A 21,213-nucleotide genomic window follows, 5' to 3' on the forward strand; every position below is an offset into this window, starting at 1 on the left:
AATAAAGTGAATACATTAGATTTGTATCATTAGGCCTGTAGTACTACACCTCAACCCTTAAAAAAAATCTGTTTCATAGGCATTGCAATTTTATTAATCCTGACAAACGCAGGAGCTGGGGATGACACCTGGGCTGTGAAATCTACCCATCTAATGCCATAAGCCTTGAGGCACCTATTACTCTGTAGAAATTGGTATAAAAAAATCATGGCTAGGGCCGGTTGTAAACAAGTGCTGATATATTCAAGCATTCCTGTTGAACACCCCGAAACAGACTGCTTTTATATTTTTATTATATATTCCTAAAGTGCTGTTCCCTCTCTGCATTATTTATGTTCACAGGGGCGTTAGGGGAGGCTGCCCTCGGCCGGGCGCCTTCACCGCCGGTGGCCGGGGCCGAGGAGCCAAGCCCCGCTCCCGTCCCGTCCCCTGACGCCGCCCGGTCCTCCGCGGCCGGGCCCCTCAGCGCCCTCCCACCGCCCCGGGGGCGGGCCGGGGCCTCACCGCCCAATGCGGCGCCGCCGCCCCCTCCCCGCGCCGCCGGGGAGCGCCCAATGGCGGCGGCCCCGCGCTGCCGACGCCGGGCCCGGGGCGGGCCGGGGGCCGCCGCCGCCGCTGTTTGCGCCGGCCGAGCCGAGCGGAGCCCAGCGGAGCCCAGCCCGGCCCCGCGGCGGCGGCGTGTCCCCGGAGTGTCCCCGGAGAGCGGCCCCGCGCAGGTAGGGGGAGGCCGGGAGAGGGGGGGCGCGGGCCCGCTCCGCCCTCACCGGGGGGCGAGCGCCGGGCTCCCGGCTGTCAGCCCCTGCCCCAGGGCTGCGGGGGGCGGGCGGGCAGCCCCCGGCCCTCCGGGGCAGCGGCGGGGTCCTGCGTGCTCAGCCGGGCTGCCCTCCGACCGGCGTCCTCACGGGGGGTGCTGCGGTGGAAAGCAGCGCTGCCGCTCCTCTCCTGCGGGCTGCCTCCAGTACCCTGTGTAAACCGGAGGGTAAGGAGGCACGGACAGCAGGTTTCCGCGCGGAGTGCCGCTTTGTGCTGATACGCGGCCCCTTCGCTCCTCGCTTCCCTGAGTGAAATACCCCTTCTGCTCGGTGCCTCCGCTGCGCTCCGTTGGTTTCTGTTAATAATTTCGTTGACTGATTTGCTGTCATCAGGCTCAGCTTTTGTCCCGTGGTGCGATCTTCTTGCGTGTGTGACTGTAGCTTTTCAAAGAGAAGCAAATGAAGAAATAACGCTGGGCAGCCTGACGAGGTCAGGTGATGCTTCACAGCTCGCTTCTTCCAGGGCTTGCTTGGGCTTTCTGATGGCAGTTGTCCTTAGAGTAAGTTCACGGTGTTGGTTTGAAGGCATTTTTGGGTTTTTCAAGGAAAAAATTGGCGAACATCAGCATTTCTGTACCCGTGAATCATCTATGAATCATTCTTGTCTTCTGCGAAATTGTGTTTTGTAAACTTACTAGTTTGGGCAAGTAAATTGCAAACCATGGGATGCTTGCAAAACGCTTACGTTCACCAACTGTTGTGTGTGACTCTGGTTTCTTATTTTTCTTTCTCTGCCTAGCTGAGTGAAATTTACCTTGTGTAATATGCACGTGAGCTCTGGACTTTGCCTTAATATTTTCCAGTTAAACAAATTTGTTAGTAGATCAGGTTTGTGTTACCACCAATAAGACCAGTTACCCCCTTCTGCAGTGGGTTCTATTACATGGGATTATGCAATGCACGTTATTTTCCTAAACACTTAGCTTCCAAATAGCTAGCTTATCTCTTCTCCAAAAGTTTCAGGCTTGATTATAACCTAAAGTGGTATTTGTTATGAATTACATTTGATCTGTGATAATCATGACTTTGTCAGCTAGCAATCTTTGTGGTTTTCTGTAAAACGTTAGTTATTTCGTGGTAACTCCTCTGGAGATCTCCAGTACAGAGCAAATCAAAGAGCTAATGTATTGTTTTGCCTGCATATAGGAACGCAGCTGGCAAATGTAATGATCGCTGCTCTTCTTACGCTTGCAGCTTTTAAATTATTTCTAAAATATGAAAGCCATCAAGAACATGACCTTTAAACTTTCCGAGAAGAGAAATGGCAAATTTCATTTCTCTTCCACGTTGCACCATGTCTCAGTTCACACTAGCTGTAGCCTCTTATGGTTCCACACCTTTAGTTATCATTAAGAACTTGCCAGCACATCTTGGTCTTTAACTGCAGATTTCTCCTTCGTGTGAGTTCCTTGGATCCCTAATTGTATCAGTGACATAATTACTATTCTGTTGTGCGGCTGGTTTAGGTAAAAGTCCAAGGGATGTGATGTGCAAAAGTGACAGCTGCATCTCAGTAGTGCCCAGTTTTCACTCTGGAGCCCTTGTTTGTGCTACCTTGCCAGCTACCCTGTTAAGAAGTAGCAGCTGGTACGGTTCCCTGGTTGAGAAACCCAGACTGTGTGTGGGTTAAAACCATATTGTGAGTGGGCTAAACACATCGTGTTTAGAGTCCTTAATTTTCAGCTATCTCAAGTCTGGCATCAGGAAACGAGGCTGAGAAATAGTATCGATGTATGTTAGAAATCTCGCAAGCTGTTCTGCTCTACCAGGCTTCTGTTGCCCCTCTTGCAGAAGCGATGACTTTTCCAGTCAGTAAGGGGTTGCTGAGGTGGCTTTCGCTAAAGGACCACAGCTCGTAGATTCCCCGGCTCTGGAGCTCTGCTCCTGCTTCCTCTTGCAGCCTTTAACCCATGTATTGCGCTGAGGCTTTGTGCAAAGCAGGCATCACGGTCTCCACCAGTAGACAACGAACAGAGTAAATGAATTCTAAACTGTTGAAAAGCCCTATGCCTAAAGGCAGGCTGTGAAAGTAAAGCCTTCAGCATCACTCTGAAGCTTTTCAACAATGTTAGCTTTCTCTTTGAAAATGGAAAAGCTTAAATAAAAAGAGAAGAAGAAAGCATCATCATCAAAGAAGGCATCCACACCTACAAAGATTCACGTGGTGGCAGCAATCTTCTAACCCAATCTTGCCAAGTTGAAGAGCTGGATATGTCTGAGCCAATCGCTTAGGATTGCTCTGCTGTCAGCTAGGAAAGGACAGCCTTTAGAAGGAACTTCTCAGGGAATTTTTTCTGAAATGCTAGTTTTATTATTTAAAAAAAGAAATCCATAAGGTACTCAATGGTAAAACCAGATGTTTTTTGTCCTCTGTTTTCTTGGTTGCATAACCATGCTGCATAGTATCTTAAAGGACGGTGAGTTCTGCTAATGGATGTAATAACTTTACAGCCATTTAACCTCAAGGAAGGAATGCCTGTCTTTGTATGCTTTGGTACAAGCACGTGTTGTCTTCAGCAGTATGGCTGTAACTGTGACCCGGTGAATCTGAATCCTAGGAAACACAGCTACAAGTGTTACAGCTCATACATAGGGACGTTTGTCAAGAGGGGGATTTAAACTTTGCTCCTCTTAGGTGGTGAAAGTTTTGCCAGAATCTCAACCAGGGCCAGAATTTCATCTGAAGGGAGCAATCTTATCTATAGACACCCAGGTGGGGTTTACAAATCCCTATTTACTTATGCTATCAATTTTCACTGTTCATCTTCTAAATGTACAAATAAAGTGAGCTGAGTGGAAGATCCTATCACTTTCAAAACTTCAGGGTGTAAAATTTCATAGACTGAGATTGGACAGGAAAAAAAAAAGAGAAAGTGCCATCCCTTTCTGAAAAACTGCAGATGCATCTACATTAATGCGTTGGTTACAACAGGATCACGCTTTCGAAATGAATGTCCCGATAATCCACGCTTAACTGCACTTCACTTTGCAACTCAGAGTACATCAACTGATTTTGCTTTGGCTGAAACGAAGCCAGAAGACGTATTACTCCAGGCGCTCATTTAATGTACTCCAAGTGCTAATGCAAATTCAATCCACAGGATCAGACTGGAGATAATTTGAAGTAAAAGCCTCTAAGAAGTAATGTGAAAGCTGTCCCTTAGTGCTAAGTATTTCACCCTACAGCTCTGCTCCTATTGATAAGGTTAATATAAGCTTTGGATATATCATCTTGAACAGCTTGTTTACACTTTTTTATTTATTTAACATAATCCTTGATGTATATTTACACAAAAATATGAGGGAAAAACATCAAAGCATAATGGTTTTAAAAAAGTAAGAAATGAAATTAACATGTGTGTCCCTTGGAAAGCAATACAAACAAACAGTGCTTTATTAATAGAATATACTTTTATAGAAAGTAGGTTACTGAGATGTGTAGATTTCTTAAAATCAGTTCTATACAGCTGTTGAAAGGGAACTATAAATTAAAGAGCTTTTGCCCTCACCTGTCCCCAAATCCTTCTTATGTGCTTTTCTGACACTAAGTATTTCCTAAAATGTTGAAAAACATGCTGAAGTTGTGTATTGGTACAACATTATTTTTGGCTGAGCTTCAGGTGCCCTAATGTAGGCGTGCAAAAGACATGCAAGCCTAAGTTAGTAGCCTTAGGCTTTCTGGAGGGGGATTCATCTTGTTCTAAAATAGATCAGACGAAGGGTACTCTGGGGGTGTCATCTTCCTTGTGTTAACTATAAACAGAGCATCAGATGACTCTTAGATGTCTAACTCTGGGTGTCCGGAGTTGAATGAAATGTGATTCATCTCCGTTTGTTAAGGTAACCAAACTAAATGTCTCAGCACAATCCCTTTGGCTTGAAACTGGGGATAGAATTGACTGGTACGCTTCGAGATCCTATGAGGGTGCTGTAGTCATCCAAAACGGTTGTCGTATTCAAAGAGCAGCCAGCGGATGCGGGAGCAGAGATTCAAAGCAGAGCTCTTGTGGTCCACGGGCAGCAGACCTGCCTGGTGTGCTGGAGTAATAGGATCTGGTTTTGGAGTTGTTTCTTGTTTCATTATGCTCTTTTAGGCCAAGTTCTAGCTGGCATTTGTAGATGTGAATATTTATAGAAGCTGTGGGCTCTTGGGTTTGCCAGCTGAGAGACGAAATGAAAGACTTATCTTTAATTTACTCTTGAAAATGGGGGTGAGTATGCGATACAGTAATTTTCTTTTTTTGCTGTCTAAAGCAGAGGCCTCTCGTGAACAGAAGGTACCATTTTGCAGGACTGCGTGGTGGTTTTGTGGTCATGCGGGTGATTGAGGCGCATGGAAATAGCCCTACTAAGCATTTTGGAAGAGAATAAGTATTACTAGCTGCATAACTGAAGCTTGAGCTGGTCAAGCTCCATAGCACAGGGCCAGTTTATTTTTCTAATAAAGTGGTTTCAGTGGAGCAGCTGTAGAGAAGAATTTGGCCTATGAAGTTTAATGATTAGTTGCTGTTTAATTACTAGCTGCTCCTTGAAGACAGAAACTTACCACCAGAAATGCTCCAGCTTCTCTCATCCTTGCCATATTATTTCCAGTTCACTGAAGTTTAAATACTTGCCTGGCTAAAATTGTATCCCATATGTAAAAATTATATGTGGGGCAAACATCAGGTGTGTGTTCCTGCATATCATTCCAAATTATAAGGTATTCATAGTTCTGGAGGAATTATGAGGAATAAGAGCTCAGAAGGTATCTGGGTACATATTTTTTTGGTATGCACTGCCAGAATCTCAAATGTCACTGAAGGAGATAGACTGTGGTAGAATAGGCTGGGCAGATTCAGGTTTTTCCCCTCCTCATAACTAACTCATCTCTGTGACTTCCACAATGCAATCGGCCAAATTTCCAAAAGGAGGCAGCTGTATTGGTTTATCACACTACATGTGTGCTCAGAGTTTGACACCAGCATATCAGTGTTCACTTCTTTTTTATTTTTCTTTTTCCAGAAAAGATTGCAAATACTCCCTGTATTCAATCCAGGCTGTTGATAGGGAAATGCTTGGAGCTAAGACAAATTGAGGGTGGCCATGGTCTTTTGGGAGCTGCAGCTCCAAACAGCTGGATTAAACTTTCCTGTGACACTGAAATGGGTGCTAACTTTCAAGTTTTAATCCCTTCTTTTCAGGACTTTTTTTTGTCGTGAAGAAAAATAAATTCGTCTAATTCTGCTGAATTCCAGTAGTTCACAACATGCATTTGTTTTTCTGTGTAAATGGGGCTGGAATCAGGTTCACAGCCCTGCTACAGGGAGTCGCTGCCAGGCCTGGTAACAGCAGCTGAAAGCCTCGGTCCCTTTGTGGATCTGTGCCTCTGTGAAAGAGGGAGGTAAATATCTCAAATATGTTTAAATCTACTTGTCTGCATCCCGTTTTCAGAACTGGTACACTGGGTAGAGGGTCTTTGCCAAAAAGTTACTGAAGTCAGGTTCCCAAGAGCTGGAAAGAGCTGTAATGCTGCATTAACATTACCTTGGACTGGTAAGTGTATTATATCACTTCCAGATATCGTCATGCTGTGCAGCTGAGACTTGTCATGGGCTGAGGAGCAGAATAGCCGTGTTTGCTTAAGGCTGTGTTGGGCTGGGTGCGGCGGTGGGGTAACCTGACTGTATTACTTCCATTTCAAGAGCAGGCTCAGCAGCCATGCAGTCAAACATACATCACTTCTGTTAACACTACCTGATAGGAATGTCGTAAGGGGAAATATTCAGATTCTAAACCTATTCTAGTAGAGGCGTGTATTACCTGAGTGTCCAGCAGCCATCTCCATGTCCGTGGTGCATTGTAGTGATTTCTCAGTGAAGTGAGTGAAGTCTTCATGAAGTTCTTTCTGCTTTGTGTTTGTGACCAGAATTCAGTCTTCAAGACAACAGTAAGCCTGCCTTAAACTTCTGGGGGTTTGGGAGGGAGGGGGTGTCGGATTTTTTTATATTTACTTTTTTAACTGCGTTGCTCTACTTAAGCACAGAGATATCAGAAAACACGTCGAGCGTAAATCAGACCTGGTGCCTTTATTTAAAGATCCTTTGGAGATACATGTTGTCTAACAGTACCCAGAAAAGTAACATGAATGAAGTTCTTGTCTAAAAGTTTGGGAGGCAAAATACTCCATTAGCCAAGTCCAGCTGAGAGCTGAATACGTTCATGACTCCACTTGTCCTGCTACACAGCTTTCATGTAAATGTTTTTGTTTCCTCATGCATAATTTGAAAATATAGATAAACATACTTTGTTAGATATACAGAGTGCCTGGTTGCCTAATACAGTTCATCTTCACACGATTTAATGATAAATTGATTTGGTTTAGGCAACTGAAGTATTCTGTATCCTCAAAATGTGGAATTTTGAAAGATCAAATGACATTCCCATTTCTCTGAAAACTGGAGGTTTTTTCCTGTACCTCTGAATAATTATGTGTGTAATTTTATATTTTGTGCATCATGCACATGAGTACATGGACCTGCAGTGCTTGTATACCACTGGCAATAGCCAGGCACAGAAGCAGCAGTCACTCACTGCAGAAGCACCCCCAGCAAACAGCTCGCTCCACAGCCCACCTTCTCCCCCAGGTGTCTGCGCGGCTCTGTCAGCATGCCTGTAATGCAGTGCTCCCTGCTATTCCATTTCTTGACAGTTTTCTTGAGCAATAGTGCCCTAGCTGATGAGTGAGTAGCCATTGTCTATTCCCTTTTTTCGTCCTTGATCACTCTGTTTTATGATCTGCTGACTGCTGGCCCACAAGTGTTTTGGCACAGTGACTGTCGGAGCCATTCCAACCCCTGTGAGACCAGGGGCTAGTATCAGCCATTCCTTTGGGAGCTGGCTTACATGAATTTCAGTGCATAAGACTGCCCATGTGTCACCATCCTGAATGCCTTGCAGCTGGGCATGAGTACCCGATTAAAAGACGAGCATCTCACGGAAGCCATACCATAATGTTGGCATTAACTCAGTCCTGCAGTACTTGATGCTGTTGAGCATGAGCTGAAACTGGTCCTTGTTGCTTCTGTTGTTACGCAGGCTTGCAGTGGCTCCTCTTGTAGCTTCCTCAGCAAAATGCTGAGTGTAATTAAAAAATAAAAAGTGATTTGCTGCCTCCATATGCCACAGGGGTCCACCTCTCACCATGTACCCCTGCAGAATGTACATGACCTCATGTGGATACATGGCAATGTATCTTGGCTTCCTTTCCTGGAATGCGTGGAGCTGCATGCTGTCTCACCAGCACAGCTAGCTCTCAGAGGAGTAGCACCATAAGGGTGATGAGCAGCTGCTGCTCACTGAAGCGGACGATGCCAAAGAATTGGTAGTTGAAAGCAGGGAATTCTGAACTTCATATGCAACAAAAGGCTCTGCCCTTCTGCACCTGAGGAGAAGAAACCTTTGGTGTTCTATCCCCTGTGAACTTCCAGGAGATGAGTAAGTAATGCTGGGGAATGAGTAGTACCTCTATTGCTATCTTATTGACCCTGCTGTCTGTGTATGGGCCTGCTGACAGAGATATTCCAAAACAGGTTCTTTTTTTCTCCTCTGAAACAAGTTTTATTGACACCAATGTGCTTTCTCATATGCTCTGTTCTACACGGTAAATACACCACACACTCTTATTTCATGTTTTGACCATTATTAAACAAATACAATTGCACACAAATGTATTAGACAGTAGTAATGCAAGCATACTATTTTGTACCATGTATGAATTCAACTTGTCAAGATCTTTGTTTATACTTTGTATATAGTTTTTTCTAATGGCATATAAAATACTGGGTCCCTTTGCTCATGCACGTTTTTCTTCCAGAGATGCTTTTCTTTCTCTTGAAATGGGGTAGTCATGCTAAATGATCAGCACCATCAAGTCTAATGGGCCTATATTTAGAGTGTCTAAAATAGAGAGTGACAACAAACATGGTATTTGTGGGTTGCCCTGAAGGACTGCAGTGTCCTGGCATCATACTAAATTGCATAATTTCAGCTGGCTCTCCAGACATTGGAAACGAGGAAGGACCAGTTGGATCATCTAAAGAATTTTCTGCCAGGGCAAGCTTCTTTCCTGTGATACCTCTTCCAGATTATTGTATTTTGTCTGGCTTTAAATTATTAAGAGGGAATTCCTCAAACTGGAAGACAGCCTCACATTTTAAGATTGCTTTTTTACGTAGGCCTCAAAAGGTATCTCCCTTACAGTGAAGATCCCTTTTTAAACTTGATTCCTTTGAGAGGTATTGTTGCTACTGCTCTGAAGTTATCAAAGATGTTATATAGATGTATAGTTCCATAGAAATTTTTTGCTGATATAGTTAATTATGTGGAAATATAGAGAAAACTTGAACAGAACACGGCTTTCTGGCTCAGTATTCCTAGTCCCCTTTTCCAGCCAGCATTTAGCACAGGCAAACTTCTTTGCTTTCTTTCAGGGCTGCATCGCTTCCTCAATGGTCCTTGTTTTTCTGCTGCTTCACAGTTGGATTCTGTTTTTTTTCGCTCACTCAGAATCTGTTCTCCTGTTCTGTACATACTGACAGCTCAGCTAGATGAATACCCATCCTCTGTGTTGGCATTCAGCTTCCAGTGAAGCATCTCTGCCTACACAATCCGGTTTCTGCCTTGTCTTGAATGTGACTAGTGTTTGAGGGTTTGACTTTTTTTTTCATGCTCCCTTAGTCCAAAATAAGTATAACTAATACTGATTGATGGCAACTAATCATACCCACCATTTTTAAAAAAGATTTTTTTCACCTAATTTCTAGCATAAACCACAGCATGACCTTAGTTGCAGTTCGACTGAAACCAGTCCTGAGGTGTTGGAAGAATTACCCTGGCTTTCCTTTCACTGACGGAGGCGATACACAGTGAACACTGGTACAGCAGTAATTTGTTGCAAGGTCTGTAGGCAATGCTAAGATGTTAGCATCTGGCTGAACAGGCTGACATTTCGTGCAAGCCAGGATGCGAGTTTACTAGAACAATGTTTATTGTCCAGTGCTGTATTTCAGTAAACTTACGATCACTTACTTCCCTGTTTCTTTTGTTATTAGTCCCGGTTTAGAAGAAGGATACGTACAGGCAGGGCTTTGTGATCTGTGCTCACCTCATGACAGCTGTCTTCAGTGATAGCAGGCTGCGGCGACATAGTTGGTTCAGGGGTGATTAATTGTACAACACTGCTTTTAATTTCGCTTAGATAAAAAAAAGAGAGAGAAATAATAAAGAAAAAACACACCTTGATAATCATTACAGCAGCAAATAAAGTACAATAGCTTTTGGAGGATTTAGTAAATGGAATATATCTGCATTGCTTGGCTACATGATTTAGACAACATATGATGGTGCCTATCAGATGTGCAAACAAGGGTGCTCAGTAGGAACTTTCTTTTGATAAATATGCTCCTTGTATGAATCACTTTATCGGGTTTGAAAGAAGAAACCAGTTTTTAAAGCCATTTTCCTCCCATATTACAGATTAGAATGTCTCTTAGAATAGCATTATCGTAGAATCATAGAACAACTCCAGTTGGAAGGGACCTTAAAGATCAAGTTCCAACCCCCTGCCGTAGGCAGAGACACCACCCACTAGATCAAGTTGCCCAGGGCCTCGTCCAACCTGGCCTTGAGCACCTCCAGGGATGGGGCATCCACAGCTTCTCTGGGCAGCCTGTTCCAGTGCCTCACCACCCTCTGCGTGAAGAATTTCCTCCTAACCTCTGATCTATATCCCCCCTCTTTTAGTTAAAAACCGTCCCCTCTTGTCCTATCATTATCTGTCCAAGCAAAAAGTAACTGCTCTTCATGTTTTTTATAAGCTCCCATTAAGTATTGAAAGGCTGCAATGGAGCCTTCTCTTCTCAAGGCTGAACAGCCCCAGCTCTCTCATCCTTTCTTCACAGAAGAGGTGCTCCAGCCCTCTGATGTCTTCATGGCCCTCCTCTGAACCTGCTCCAACAGCCCCACATCCTTCTTGTACTGGGGGCCCCAGACCTGGACGCAGTACTCCGAGTGGGGCCTCACAAGGGCAGAGCAGAGGGGGACAATCCCCTCCCTCAACCTGCTATGTTATGTTGAGCAATAGTTGTGACTACTGCAAATTCGCTGTCCCAAAGCAGAATAAATTAACCTTTCACAAGGTAAAATGAGTATATGTCAGAGAAAGAGAGAGACCATTGCTTTCTCAACAGGCTAAATATCCTGGTGTTGATAGCAGGAGAGAAATTTAGGTGTCCTCTCTGAAAACCGGAGAAGCTTCTGCAACAGATAAATTGTGATGTAGAGAAAACAGCAGCTGTTGACCTTTCAGATACTAGACTTGGCACAAGTATTCCTGAGGGAGATGCTTATGGCTTTCTTACCGGCACGTCACCTACAGACTCTCTTTTCTTACTGTCACTGAATGTGAGCTTCCAGCAAAGCTGAGCAGTATGTTTGTGGGGCATGGTTGTATGTGTGGTTGGGTTTTTGTGGTCAAGGGAAAATAAGGATATTTCAGGTCACCTCAGCTTTGACACTGGTTCTGTAACTGACTTGCAGTCTGGATTTAGGCAGATCACTTTGGAGTAATTGGGTGTAGCTGTTAGTTAGTGTGGCTGCACTAGGTCTTGTGCTCAGAGAGACCCTCACCACTCTTCTGTCATCCATTGTGCCAGATGGCTTTGGTTACCTTCAGTACCACACTCTGCCTCGCTCCATCTCAGTCTAAAATTGCTATCTGTGTCATCAATCCATGGGACAGTGGCAGTGACCTACCTTGTAATGGCCTAAAGTGGGTTTGGCCAAGCTCTGAGCATGGAGTGCTATCAGGGCTCGCATTACTGTTCCCTTAGGAGTAATCTGTAGTGGGCAAAGCCATTGCTGCTTCCAGAGAGGCTGGAGGAGTTTCACAAGTGAGTTGTTTTGGCTCCCTTTGAGCCCTAATTCTTCCTTATCTATTGAGAACTTTCATATAATGAGTCTCATATGCACAGATAATGACTGAACTTCTTAAGCTAAATCTGAAATCGTGGAAGTCGTGTAATGGCACATATGAACCAGAGTAAGTAAAACTGGGTCAAGTTCTAAAACGTGCCAGAAATTTTCTTAGGGCAATTTATGATCTGGGGGAGCTTTATACGTGGAAAAAATACGATTGTCAGTATCAGGAAATATGTAGAATAATCAAACGTGACTTACTCCAGTCATTATCTAGGTTATTCATAAGGTAATCTTTTCTCAGGCATTTAGACAGAAGTTGGTGTAATGATTTTTCAGTAATAATAAAATTCAAATTTGATTCCTTTATTTCATTGCATTTCTTTCAGGTATCTTTTTTCTTGTCATTTTTCACTGGGTTTTGTTTTTGTTGTGGCACCCTGATGTACTTAGAACTTTCTTTTGAGGCTTGAGAACAGATTTCCAATTTGGAGTTTGTTTATTATTCAGGTCATGATGTGCTGATGGTCACTGCTTGTTGCACGCCAAGTTGAGAGGAAAAAACATGAGCTCTCACTCATTTGGAAATGTGCCCAAGGCAGCAATCATTCTGCAGTTCATGCTATTAGAGTTGTTTTGTCTGTAGCGGTTTGCCAAACAGACGTGGTCAAGATAAAATCACGTATTTTTCCTTGAGACTTTGATGCAGTTTATGAAACTTGATTGTTACAGCCAAAGTTGTAGTCATTTCTTCTTTGCTGTCCCTGTGGCTTATTTTCTTTTTCTGCTACCTGTAACATAACTTGTTTATTTTTTTTCCCTTCCATGGTCTCCTACAATAACTGAATGCAAACTACAGTAACCAGTTATTGTTCAGGTCCTTGGGATTGTACGGGAATGTATAAGCAAGAAAAATTGTATCATGTATGGATCACAAGATTTTTTAGTGCTGCTGCCATGTAAGACAATATACTTAGTCTTTATAAATTTAGATGAAACTTGCTATAGATACTACATTTGCAAAGCAAAACCTGAGTTTAATCATCTCAGGTTTTTATTCTATTTCGTTTGTTTGTTTCTGTTTACCCATCTAACTGTACTCTAGTGAGCTCTGGGTAGTGGTGATAAAGCCTGCTGCAGTATGCATCATACGTATGTAACTTGAAGCAGTTGAAGAAATGATCCTTAGTGCTTAAAATGATTAAATGTGCTAAGCTGTTTCTGTTGAATGCAGTTGAAATGTGCTGAGAATCAATGTCTGAGTTTGCTGTCTCACTATGTGAGTAGTTAATTTATTCTGATAGTGTTTCTGTAAATATACCGTGTAATTGTAGCTAATTCTAAAGTATCTCAGTGGTGCCATGAACTGCTACTACTGTTAGTGTTTGTATTCACATAGTGGTAAAAGTTCCAATTAAAGTGAAGGCTCAGTGTACAAGGTGCTGGGTATGAGACTCATGATAATTAAGAAGATAATTACATAACTTGCTCAGATATTATATTGTTGGCTTAGCAAAGAAATGGAGAAGGATATTTCCTTTTATCTGTTGCTATAGCAAAGATATACAAAAGGAGAGACAAGTAACTGTCAGGAGAAGAAATGGCTAGAAACTGAATTTAGAGATCAGAAATGAGAGGTTTCTAGTTATCAAAGCAGTCTATCATTTTAAAATGAGCATTCATCAGTATTAGAAGGGGATTATGTAAAGTCATCAATAAAAACATCAGGAGGATTACACAGCCACTAAGTTTTATTCCAGCTCTGTGATATTTGGAGAATTGGAAATAAGTGTCGCCCATTTGTCACTCAGAATTGCATACCCCAGTGTGAAACTGTTAAGCAAAAAAGGGAAACTTGAAGCAGAGATTTAAGCCTGTTAGAGTTTTGAGATCTTGTGGTCAAAGCGCTGCACTGGAATTGATGGTAAGGATCATTGGGATCAGCACATATAACATCTAGCTTTGTGTCATATTTACTATGTAGTAGTCAAACGCCTTCACAAATTTTTGAATCACAAACTGTTGACAAAAAGCTGATAAATTAGTTCACTTTTTTTTCTCCAATTCTGCACCAAAAGCTTAATCCACATAATGCAAATCCAGAAGTAACAAAATCTAAACTGACGTGAATTCCATTTACGTACAGAGGTGTATTGCTGGCCTCGGAATACTTTGATCCAAGAAATGTGTTTCTACCTCCTTTTGTTTGAGCTGCACAGCATAAACTTTTGCTTTAACTGTAGCTCCCTTAAAGTAAAGAAGGACCCTTCTGTTCCCAATCTAGGCTCCAAAATCCATAGCTCTAGGAATAGCTATAGATGTTTGGGCAGTCTAAGGGATAGGAAGAAAAACTTTAAAATTATCTTATAGAGTGTTCTCAGCATTGTTTAAGTAGTGGGTGCTGATTGTTTTGCTAAGAAAAGGATTCAGATTTGTCCGTATTGTCAAATGGATCCCCTAAAGAAATTGTACCTCTGTAGTAGTTCTGCAAGTTGCAGTATCATTTTATTAACTGAATGCATAGTGGCATTGGTACCATGCTGGCTGAAGCTCCTTGTTTCATAATGGGTTGGCTTGGGGCATTTTCCTGGGGATGATTTTGGAAAGCGAAGAGAAGTAAAAATAATTTGAGGTGAAATTACATCTTTTACGTGTAATCTGTATGGGAATTAGCTTCATGTTATTCATAATTCTGTTACAAGTATTTAGGTCAGGTGGTGGGATTAGAGCTTTCTTCTGAAAGCTGAGAGAGTGCAAAATGCTCTATGTTGTATATTTTTTTCATCCTAACATGCATCCACAGAGTGCCTCTGCTCTGAAAATCTTTGACACAATAATCTTCTTAGACCGTGTTTCCTTGCTTCCAGACTGCTTGTCTAAAAGCTGTGATAACCCTGCTAAGTCAACACAATCATAGAATCATTAAAGTCGGAAAAGACCTCCAAGATCATCCAGACCAACCGACCTCCTACTACCAATATTACCCGCAAAACCAGGTCCCTAAGCACCAGGTCCAACCTTTCCTTAAACACCCCCAGGGACGGTGAGTCCAACGCCTCCTTGGGCAATTCGTTCCAATGCCTGACCACTCTTCCTGAGAAGAAATGTCTCCTAATTTCTAACCTAAACCTCGCCTGGTGCAACCTGAGGCCATTCCCTCTAGTCCTATCACTAGTTATCTGTGAGAAGGGGCCAACCCCCAGCTCCCTGCAACTCCCTTTCAGGTAGTTGTAGAGAGTGATAAGGTCTCCCCTGAGCCTCCTCTTCTCTAGACTAAAACAACCCCAGGTCCCTCAGCTGCTCCTCAAAGGACTTGTGTTCCAGGCCCTTCACCAGCTTCGTAGCCCTTCTCTGGACAAGTTCCGGGGCCTCGATGTCCTTCTTGTACTGAGGGGCCCAAAACTGAATGCAGTACTCGAGGTGCGGCCTCACCAGAGCAGAGTACAGGGGGACGATCACCTCCTTGTTCCTGCTGGCTACACTATTCCTAGTACAAGCCAGGATGCCGTTGGCCTTCTTGGCCACCTGGGCACACTGCCAGCTCATGTTCAGGCAAGCATCGATCAACACCCCCAGAGCCTTTTCCTCTGCACAGCTTTCCAGCCACTCTGCCCCAAGCCTGTAGCGCTGCATGGGGTTGTGGCTAAAGTGCAGGACCCGGCACTTAGCCATGTTGAACCTCACCCCATTGGCCTCTGCCCATCAATCCAACCTGTCCAGGTCCCTCTGCAGGGCCTTTCTACCCTCCAGCAGATCAACACTTCCCCCCAGCTTGGTGTCATCTGCAACCTTCTCCTTTATGCACCAAACTCGGAATTCTGTACAAAATTCTATCAGTGGGGAAATTGTATAATCTGAGTATGCACTTAATGCTGCGCTTCGTGGTAGCCTGATGTTTTTCGTTCTTACTATCTATTGTAAGGTGCGTGTCTGCAGTATATACTGCATTCGTGTGGAGACCCAGAACCGCATCCAACAGCTTGATCTGGAATTGGGGCTAGGGGCAGTCGTTTCTCATGCTGTGACGTGAGGGTTTCTGTGGTGCTGAAATGAGAGGGTGCCTGGTAAAAACCTAGGAGTAAAACCAAACAGAACAAATCCAACTCCAGCCAGCTATTCTGGACTGAAGTTTTGCTGCCTGGTATTGAGTGGATTTAGAAAGTATGCTTGTCCCAAGCCAGTAGGGTTAAAAAAAAAAAAAAAAGGTATAATTCTCCCACATACCTGCACAGCTGAAACAGTTCATTTTCTTGCCTTCTTTCATGACTTTTTTTCCCTTGACATTTAAAAAAAAAAAAAAGCTCTACTGGCGTCTGTGTGCATTAAAAACAAAATAAACTGTTTTCTTTTTTCATTTCCTGTCATTTCATGCTTCCGTCAGGTTTTTTCCAGGAGAAAGGAGAGGCCAGTACTCAGTTGTTTAGGAAAAGATGACTTAATTGGTCTCATGAGGAGAGCAAGATAGCAAGGTCAACCTCTCCTCCCATCACCTGGAGTCCCTGGGACCCTAAATGTCAGTTTATTCTTTTTATCTTAGCTCACCTCTATGCTTAGTTTTGTGTTTTTTTATTAAGAGCACCCAAAATCAGTTCAGTCTGAGGCAGGGAAAGGCCTGCACGCTACATGAATGAACCTGGGGAGGAACAACCCCAGGCCGCAGTATATGCTGGGGGCCACCCAGTTGGGGAGCAGCTCTGCAGAAAAGGCCCTAGAAGTCCTGGGGGACACCAAGCTGAACGTGAGTCAGCAATGTGCCATTGCTGCTGAAAAAGCTAACAGTGTTCGTGGCTTGCGTTAGGCACAGTATTGCAAGTACATCAAGAGAGGTGGTCCTTCTGCTTTACTCGGCACTGGTGAGGCCACACATGGAGTGCTGTGTCCAGTTCTGGGCCCCAGCACAAGAGAGATATGGACATACTGGGAACAACTCAGTAGAGGGCCGCCAAGATGATCAGAGGTCTGGGGCACCTCACCTGTGAGGAGAGGCTGAGTTGGGACTGTTCAGCCTAGAGGAGAGAAGGAGAGATCTTATCAATATCTATACATAACTGAAGGGAGGGTGCAATGAAGATGGAGCCAGGCTCTTTTCAGTGGTGCCCAGTGCCAGGACAAGAGGCAGTGGGCATAAACTGGAATGCTTCAGAAAATGAGTATGGACCCATGAATTCTCTCTATTAGGTGTCAGGCTGTTGTGTGACTTTCAGACTTTTGAAGTTTTTAGCTCTTTAAGGCAGCTCTTATCTGCTGATCGGCCTTTACCAGTCCAATAACTTTGTGGCCCTGAATAGAATAATCATGCTGGAGCTATGGAATAATCTACTTCCTGCAGAAAATGCTTCAAGAGTCAATGTATTTAAATATTGTTCTGTCCTTTGGACCTAAACAATGTTTAGGGTAAGGAGAAGCCTCAGTGAAATATCTGTTCTTGTACACCAACATGAAATTTCACCACAAAATGTATATGCTAGTTGGGTGAGAGACAGAGATGCCTTGTAAAGCGCATTAAAATAACCAAGTTTGAGTTTTAGTATTTTCAAGTACTTAAATACCATGGCAACAAGAGCTTCAGTACTTGAGGTGATTAGGGACAGAATTCCCACTCTTTCCTAGACGGAGGCAATAGTCCTCTGAGAGTTTTGAAGTGTTCTGCAAATCTGAGGCAGTCACGGGTGCTTGTAAAAGGAGAATTTCTCTCTCTGGGCCTGACCTTCCCAGCTATTAGCTGACAGGCAGAGTCCTTGGCAGTGTCCCATCCACTCTAGCAGACTCACAGATTGGTGTGGGGTACATCCCATTGAATAAAGTTGCTGCTTCTGTGGAAGTGTTTGCTGGGCTACTGCAAAATCGTGCTTAACTCCAGGCAAGATTTAAGACGTTTTTTAAACTCAAAATCTGACATTCCAGTCAAGTGGCACAGTTGAAAGTGCAGCTATCTGAGAGGGCATCTTTTCATGCCCAGACTGTGATGAGAGTCATGGGCAATCCATCCCAGTTCCAGAACTGGATACTTAAATTTTATTGATAATGTGGCGTGCAGCTTATTGCTAGCTCTTGAGAAGGATCAGATATAAGTGGCAAACTGAACAAGGACATGACAACACATTGGAATAGAGGCTACGTTGCACCATAACCAAAATTCATTGGACTGGGGGGAATTCCCTGATAACCTCTCTTACAGGGTTTCTGAGAGACATAGATCCCTGAGTAAGGAATTGTTGTTTTTGATGACTGACTGTTTTAACATGAGGATATTTGAAGACCCTTGGAAGCTTTAATCAAGGAGTTGTTCAACTGTAGCCTTCCTCTAGTCACAGGTGACATTCCTCTCTTAAGGGTGGCAGCATTTTGACAGTACTGTGCCTGTGATAGATAAAGTGTCTTAATATTCTGTATTATTAAAATAGTGGCACCAGTTTCTCCCATTTAATTTTCTAAAAAGCATTATTTAATCCTTTCTTAACAGCGTTTGAAAAGAAAAGAAAGCGCAAAGGAAGGCTGTTGGCTTATCTTCACTGTGCCTCTCTCCCAATCTGCTCCCTCCTTGTAATCACCAAGTGAAGATGAGTAGCCTGCTGTGAATATGACGTCTCTGACTAGCGTCATTGCCTCCAACCAGTCTGAGTGGGTGTCCTTCGCAGATGAGCTGCTCCTCCCGGTTAAGCCACGAGGTAAGGTACTTCTTTTTTCTTTGAATTGTTTAAGACCTTTTGTTCGAATTATTCTATCATATACATAGCATAGCATGTTATCATACCATTTAGGATCATATAACTTGCTTTCTAAGTGGAAGTGATATGAGTAAAGGTTGAATTATGTCCTGTTACCCTGACGTAATATGAGAATTGGGGCCAAAAGTATAAAGCACTTTCCCAGCTTTTAGCACAGATCTATTATAGGGTTTGGGTCTGTCCTTAGAGATACGAGGCAATATCCAACTGACCATGAAGGAAATCTCACCCATTACACTGGGCATAGATTTGCACTTAATTGTTAGGTTAAAAACTGTATTAGGTGAAGGAAAATTTTGCATGTACATTCAAAGTCAAATTTTAGAGATTTCAATAAAAAACAATGAAGTAATGGTCATTCCTACTAATATTTCTATTTTTTCTCCATTTTAGGTAGCACTGAGGAGCCTCTGGAAAAATGTTTTTCTTCTTCAGACACTTCCTCAGAAGAGAGCCATAATGCGGATGGAGAATTTCAGGACCTCTCCCACACAGAGACAGATGATGCAGGTGACAAGCCCAAGGAGGATTCTACCGTGCTTGGGAACCATGTGTGTCCCAGAGCTGACCTGTCATCATCCATCAGAGCTTGGGTTCAGTTTGAAGATGCACCATGGACCAGTGCTCCAACCACCCATCCACAAGCAGGTGAGGCACATGCATGAAAAGGTCCATTCCAGTAATTTAACAAAATACAGTGAGAGCCTACCAGATTTTTACCTTGCTCTTTGGTTTCTCAGAGGTTGAATTTTGATTACTGTGTACTGTATTTTAACACAACTAAAGTTGTCGGAGTTTCAAAAAGGGGTTATAACATAGTTCTGGATTGAACTAGCAACATAAACACAATGTCTTTTCTTCAAGGAAAAAAAATGAAAAGCTTCCGTGATTCATTCAGCCTATATCTTGACCTTGGAGAGTGCTGACATGCATTCTTGGGGAAACAATGCAGTGGTATTTGTAGTAGTGATGTTTGTTATGTAGAGGTATGAACAGCCATCTGAAAAGTCTGAGATGTGTTTGCCCCTGTAATCTGGAACTGAAAGAATATTGATTCCTCTCTATGTTTGATGTCGTTATCTGCTCAAAATCCCCACACTGCTTTTGCCAGAAGCTTAGAAAGACCAACTGCTGGTGTGCCAGTTCCATCAGTACTTTTTGCTGTCTTCTGATGCTCGAGCACCTTGAGATTTACAAAGACAACAGAAATTGATCCTATCTCCAGGACTGCATACGTTTTTGTTCCAATGTAAAAGTTCTTTCTGACATGCTTCAAACACGCATGCAAAGCTTCTGGCTTACCTCCTCAGCTTGCATTAACTCATACAGCTATATAAGCTTCTAGCTTTTCTGTACAAACATGCTTCTGCCCCTTCTTATAGGAGACTGCGGAGTAATTGCCCAAAGAAAACATTTAGTTTACTTTTTCATGCCTAAATTGAGATACTCTCTTAATAATACCACCTGGTTACTTCTAGTTATTAAAGTGGTTTTAAAAGTTACGGTTTTATTCTGCTCAATGAGTCCATCAAATATTCCCTGCAACGTAAATAGTGCTTCTGTCAGAAAACTTGGATTAGCAACTTTGAATTGGGCTTTAAGTTTTTTGTTTCCTATCGGCTTTTTTTGTGGGTCCTACAGGTTAGTCCACTTGAGACAGTGGTTAGACTTTTGTGCAGGACAGGTGGGGGAATCTTCAGGCAAAGATTTTTCTCTTAAGCTCTTCATAAGTCCTACTTACCTCTATGTTTGTTTGTTAATTGCTCTTAGTTGTAAAGACTTACTGATCCTGGTGAAAAGGAGAGAAAGAATAGCACTCACAACTGTAAATTTGTAAAACTAAGGTGCTTTACCTCTCTATTAGCTAATTTCACAGTTAGGTGAAAACAATACAGACCCTCCTCCTTTCTCTTATTCACACATACATACAGCCATGTACTTTTTCAAATGTAGCTGTTGGTTGCTCTTACACCACATTTCCTTCCTAATGTGATGTCCTTGTTGACTGGAAGATCTTAAGTGCACCTTCTTATTAAACAACAACAAAAAATATTTGATCAGACTAAAGAAAGGTAGCTGGAAAAAAAAAACATAAAACTAATTTAATGGTGTATTACTTGATTTCCTGTTCTTAAAGGGATGTGGCTGAGTTTCAAGGTCTGTGCTTAGCCAGAGCAGTGCCTCTTGGTTTGTATTTTCAGTCACAGGATACAGGTCATAGCAGAGCTCTTGGATATCCGAAAGAGGTGGTCAGAGAAGACTGTTCAAAAACATGGCTGTTTTTAAAGAAGGCACCCATTTTTGCCCTGTGAGGGCTTGGCCTAAGTGATCCATGCCACTGGAGGGATATTTCCACTCTAACTTTCAGCATCGGACTGAGATTAATGGAGGAGGATGGTTCCCCTGGCGGGCATATTGTGAGCCTTGCTTTGTTACTCCCTGTAATCCCTGTGTGGGAGGCTGCTTTTCTCTATTTACTATATAGGAAGCCTAGGGAGATTTTTTCTAAAATGAGGTGATGTGCGTAACCTGAGTATAAAATCCGTATTTATGAGGTAGTCCCACTCCTATTCAAGACCCCATCATTTAAAGTGCCAGACCAGCACAGCTGACAGCCACCAAAGGGAAAGTCACAGAGCAGGAGAGATGACAGCTCTTTGTTGCTGGCTGTCTACTCTGAGGGGGTTTTGACAGCCAGAAGTAGGATAAACTTCAGA

At 43.1% G+C, this 21,213-nt stretch overlaps 1 protein-coding gene across 2 annotated transcripts in view; it reads left to right on the forward strand.

Moving 5' to 3' along the window:
• Nucleotides 1-540: 540 nt before the first annotated feature.
• The window catches only part of STON2 (stonin 2), a 77,009-nt gene continuing 56,336 nt past the window's right edge, over nucleotides 541-21,213 (forward strand). Inside the window, exons 1-3 of one of the 2 annotated variants that reach the window (XM_040557289.1) lie at nucleotides 541-716; nucleotides 18,232-18,436; nucleotides 18,890-19,144. In XM_040557289.1, the coding sequence (XP_040413223.1) occupies nucleotides 18,349-18,436; nucleotides 18,890-19,144 (343 nt within the window). In that variant the 5' untranslated portion in view covers nucleotides 541-716; nucleotides 18,232-18,348. Of the gene's footprint in view, nucleotides 717-900; nucleotides 1,243-18,231; nucleotides 18,437-18,889; nucleotides 19,145-21,213 lie in introns of those variants that run through there. The other variant, XM_040557290.1, reaches the window with a different exon arrangement.

Source organism: Cygnus olor, chromosome 5 (genome assembly GCF_009769625.2).
Source record: "Cygnus olor isolate bCygOlo1 chromosome 5, bCygOlo1.pri.v2, whole genome shotgun sequence".
Classification (NCBI taxonomy): domain Eukaryota; kingdom Metazoa; phylum Chordata; class Aves; order Anseriformes; family Anatidae; genus Cygnus; species Cygnus olor.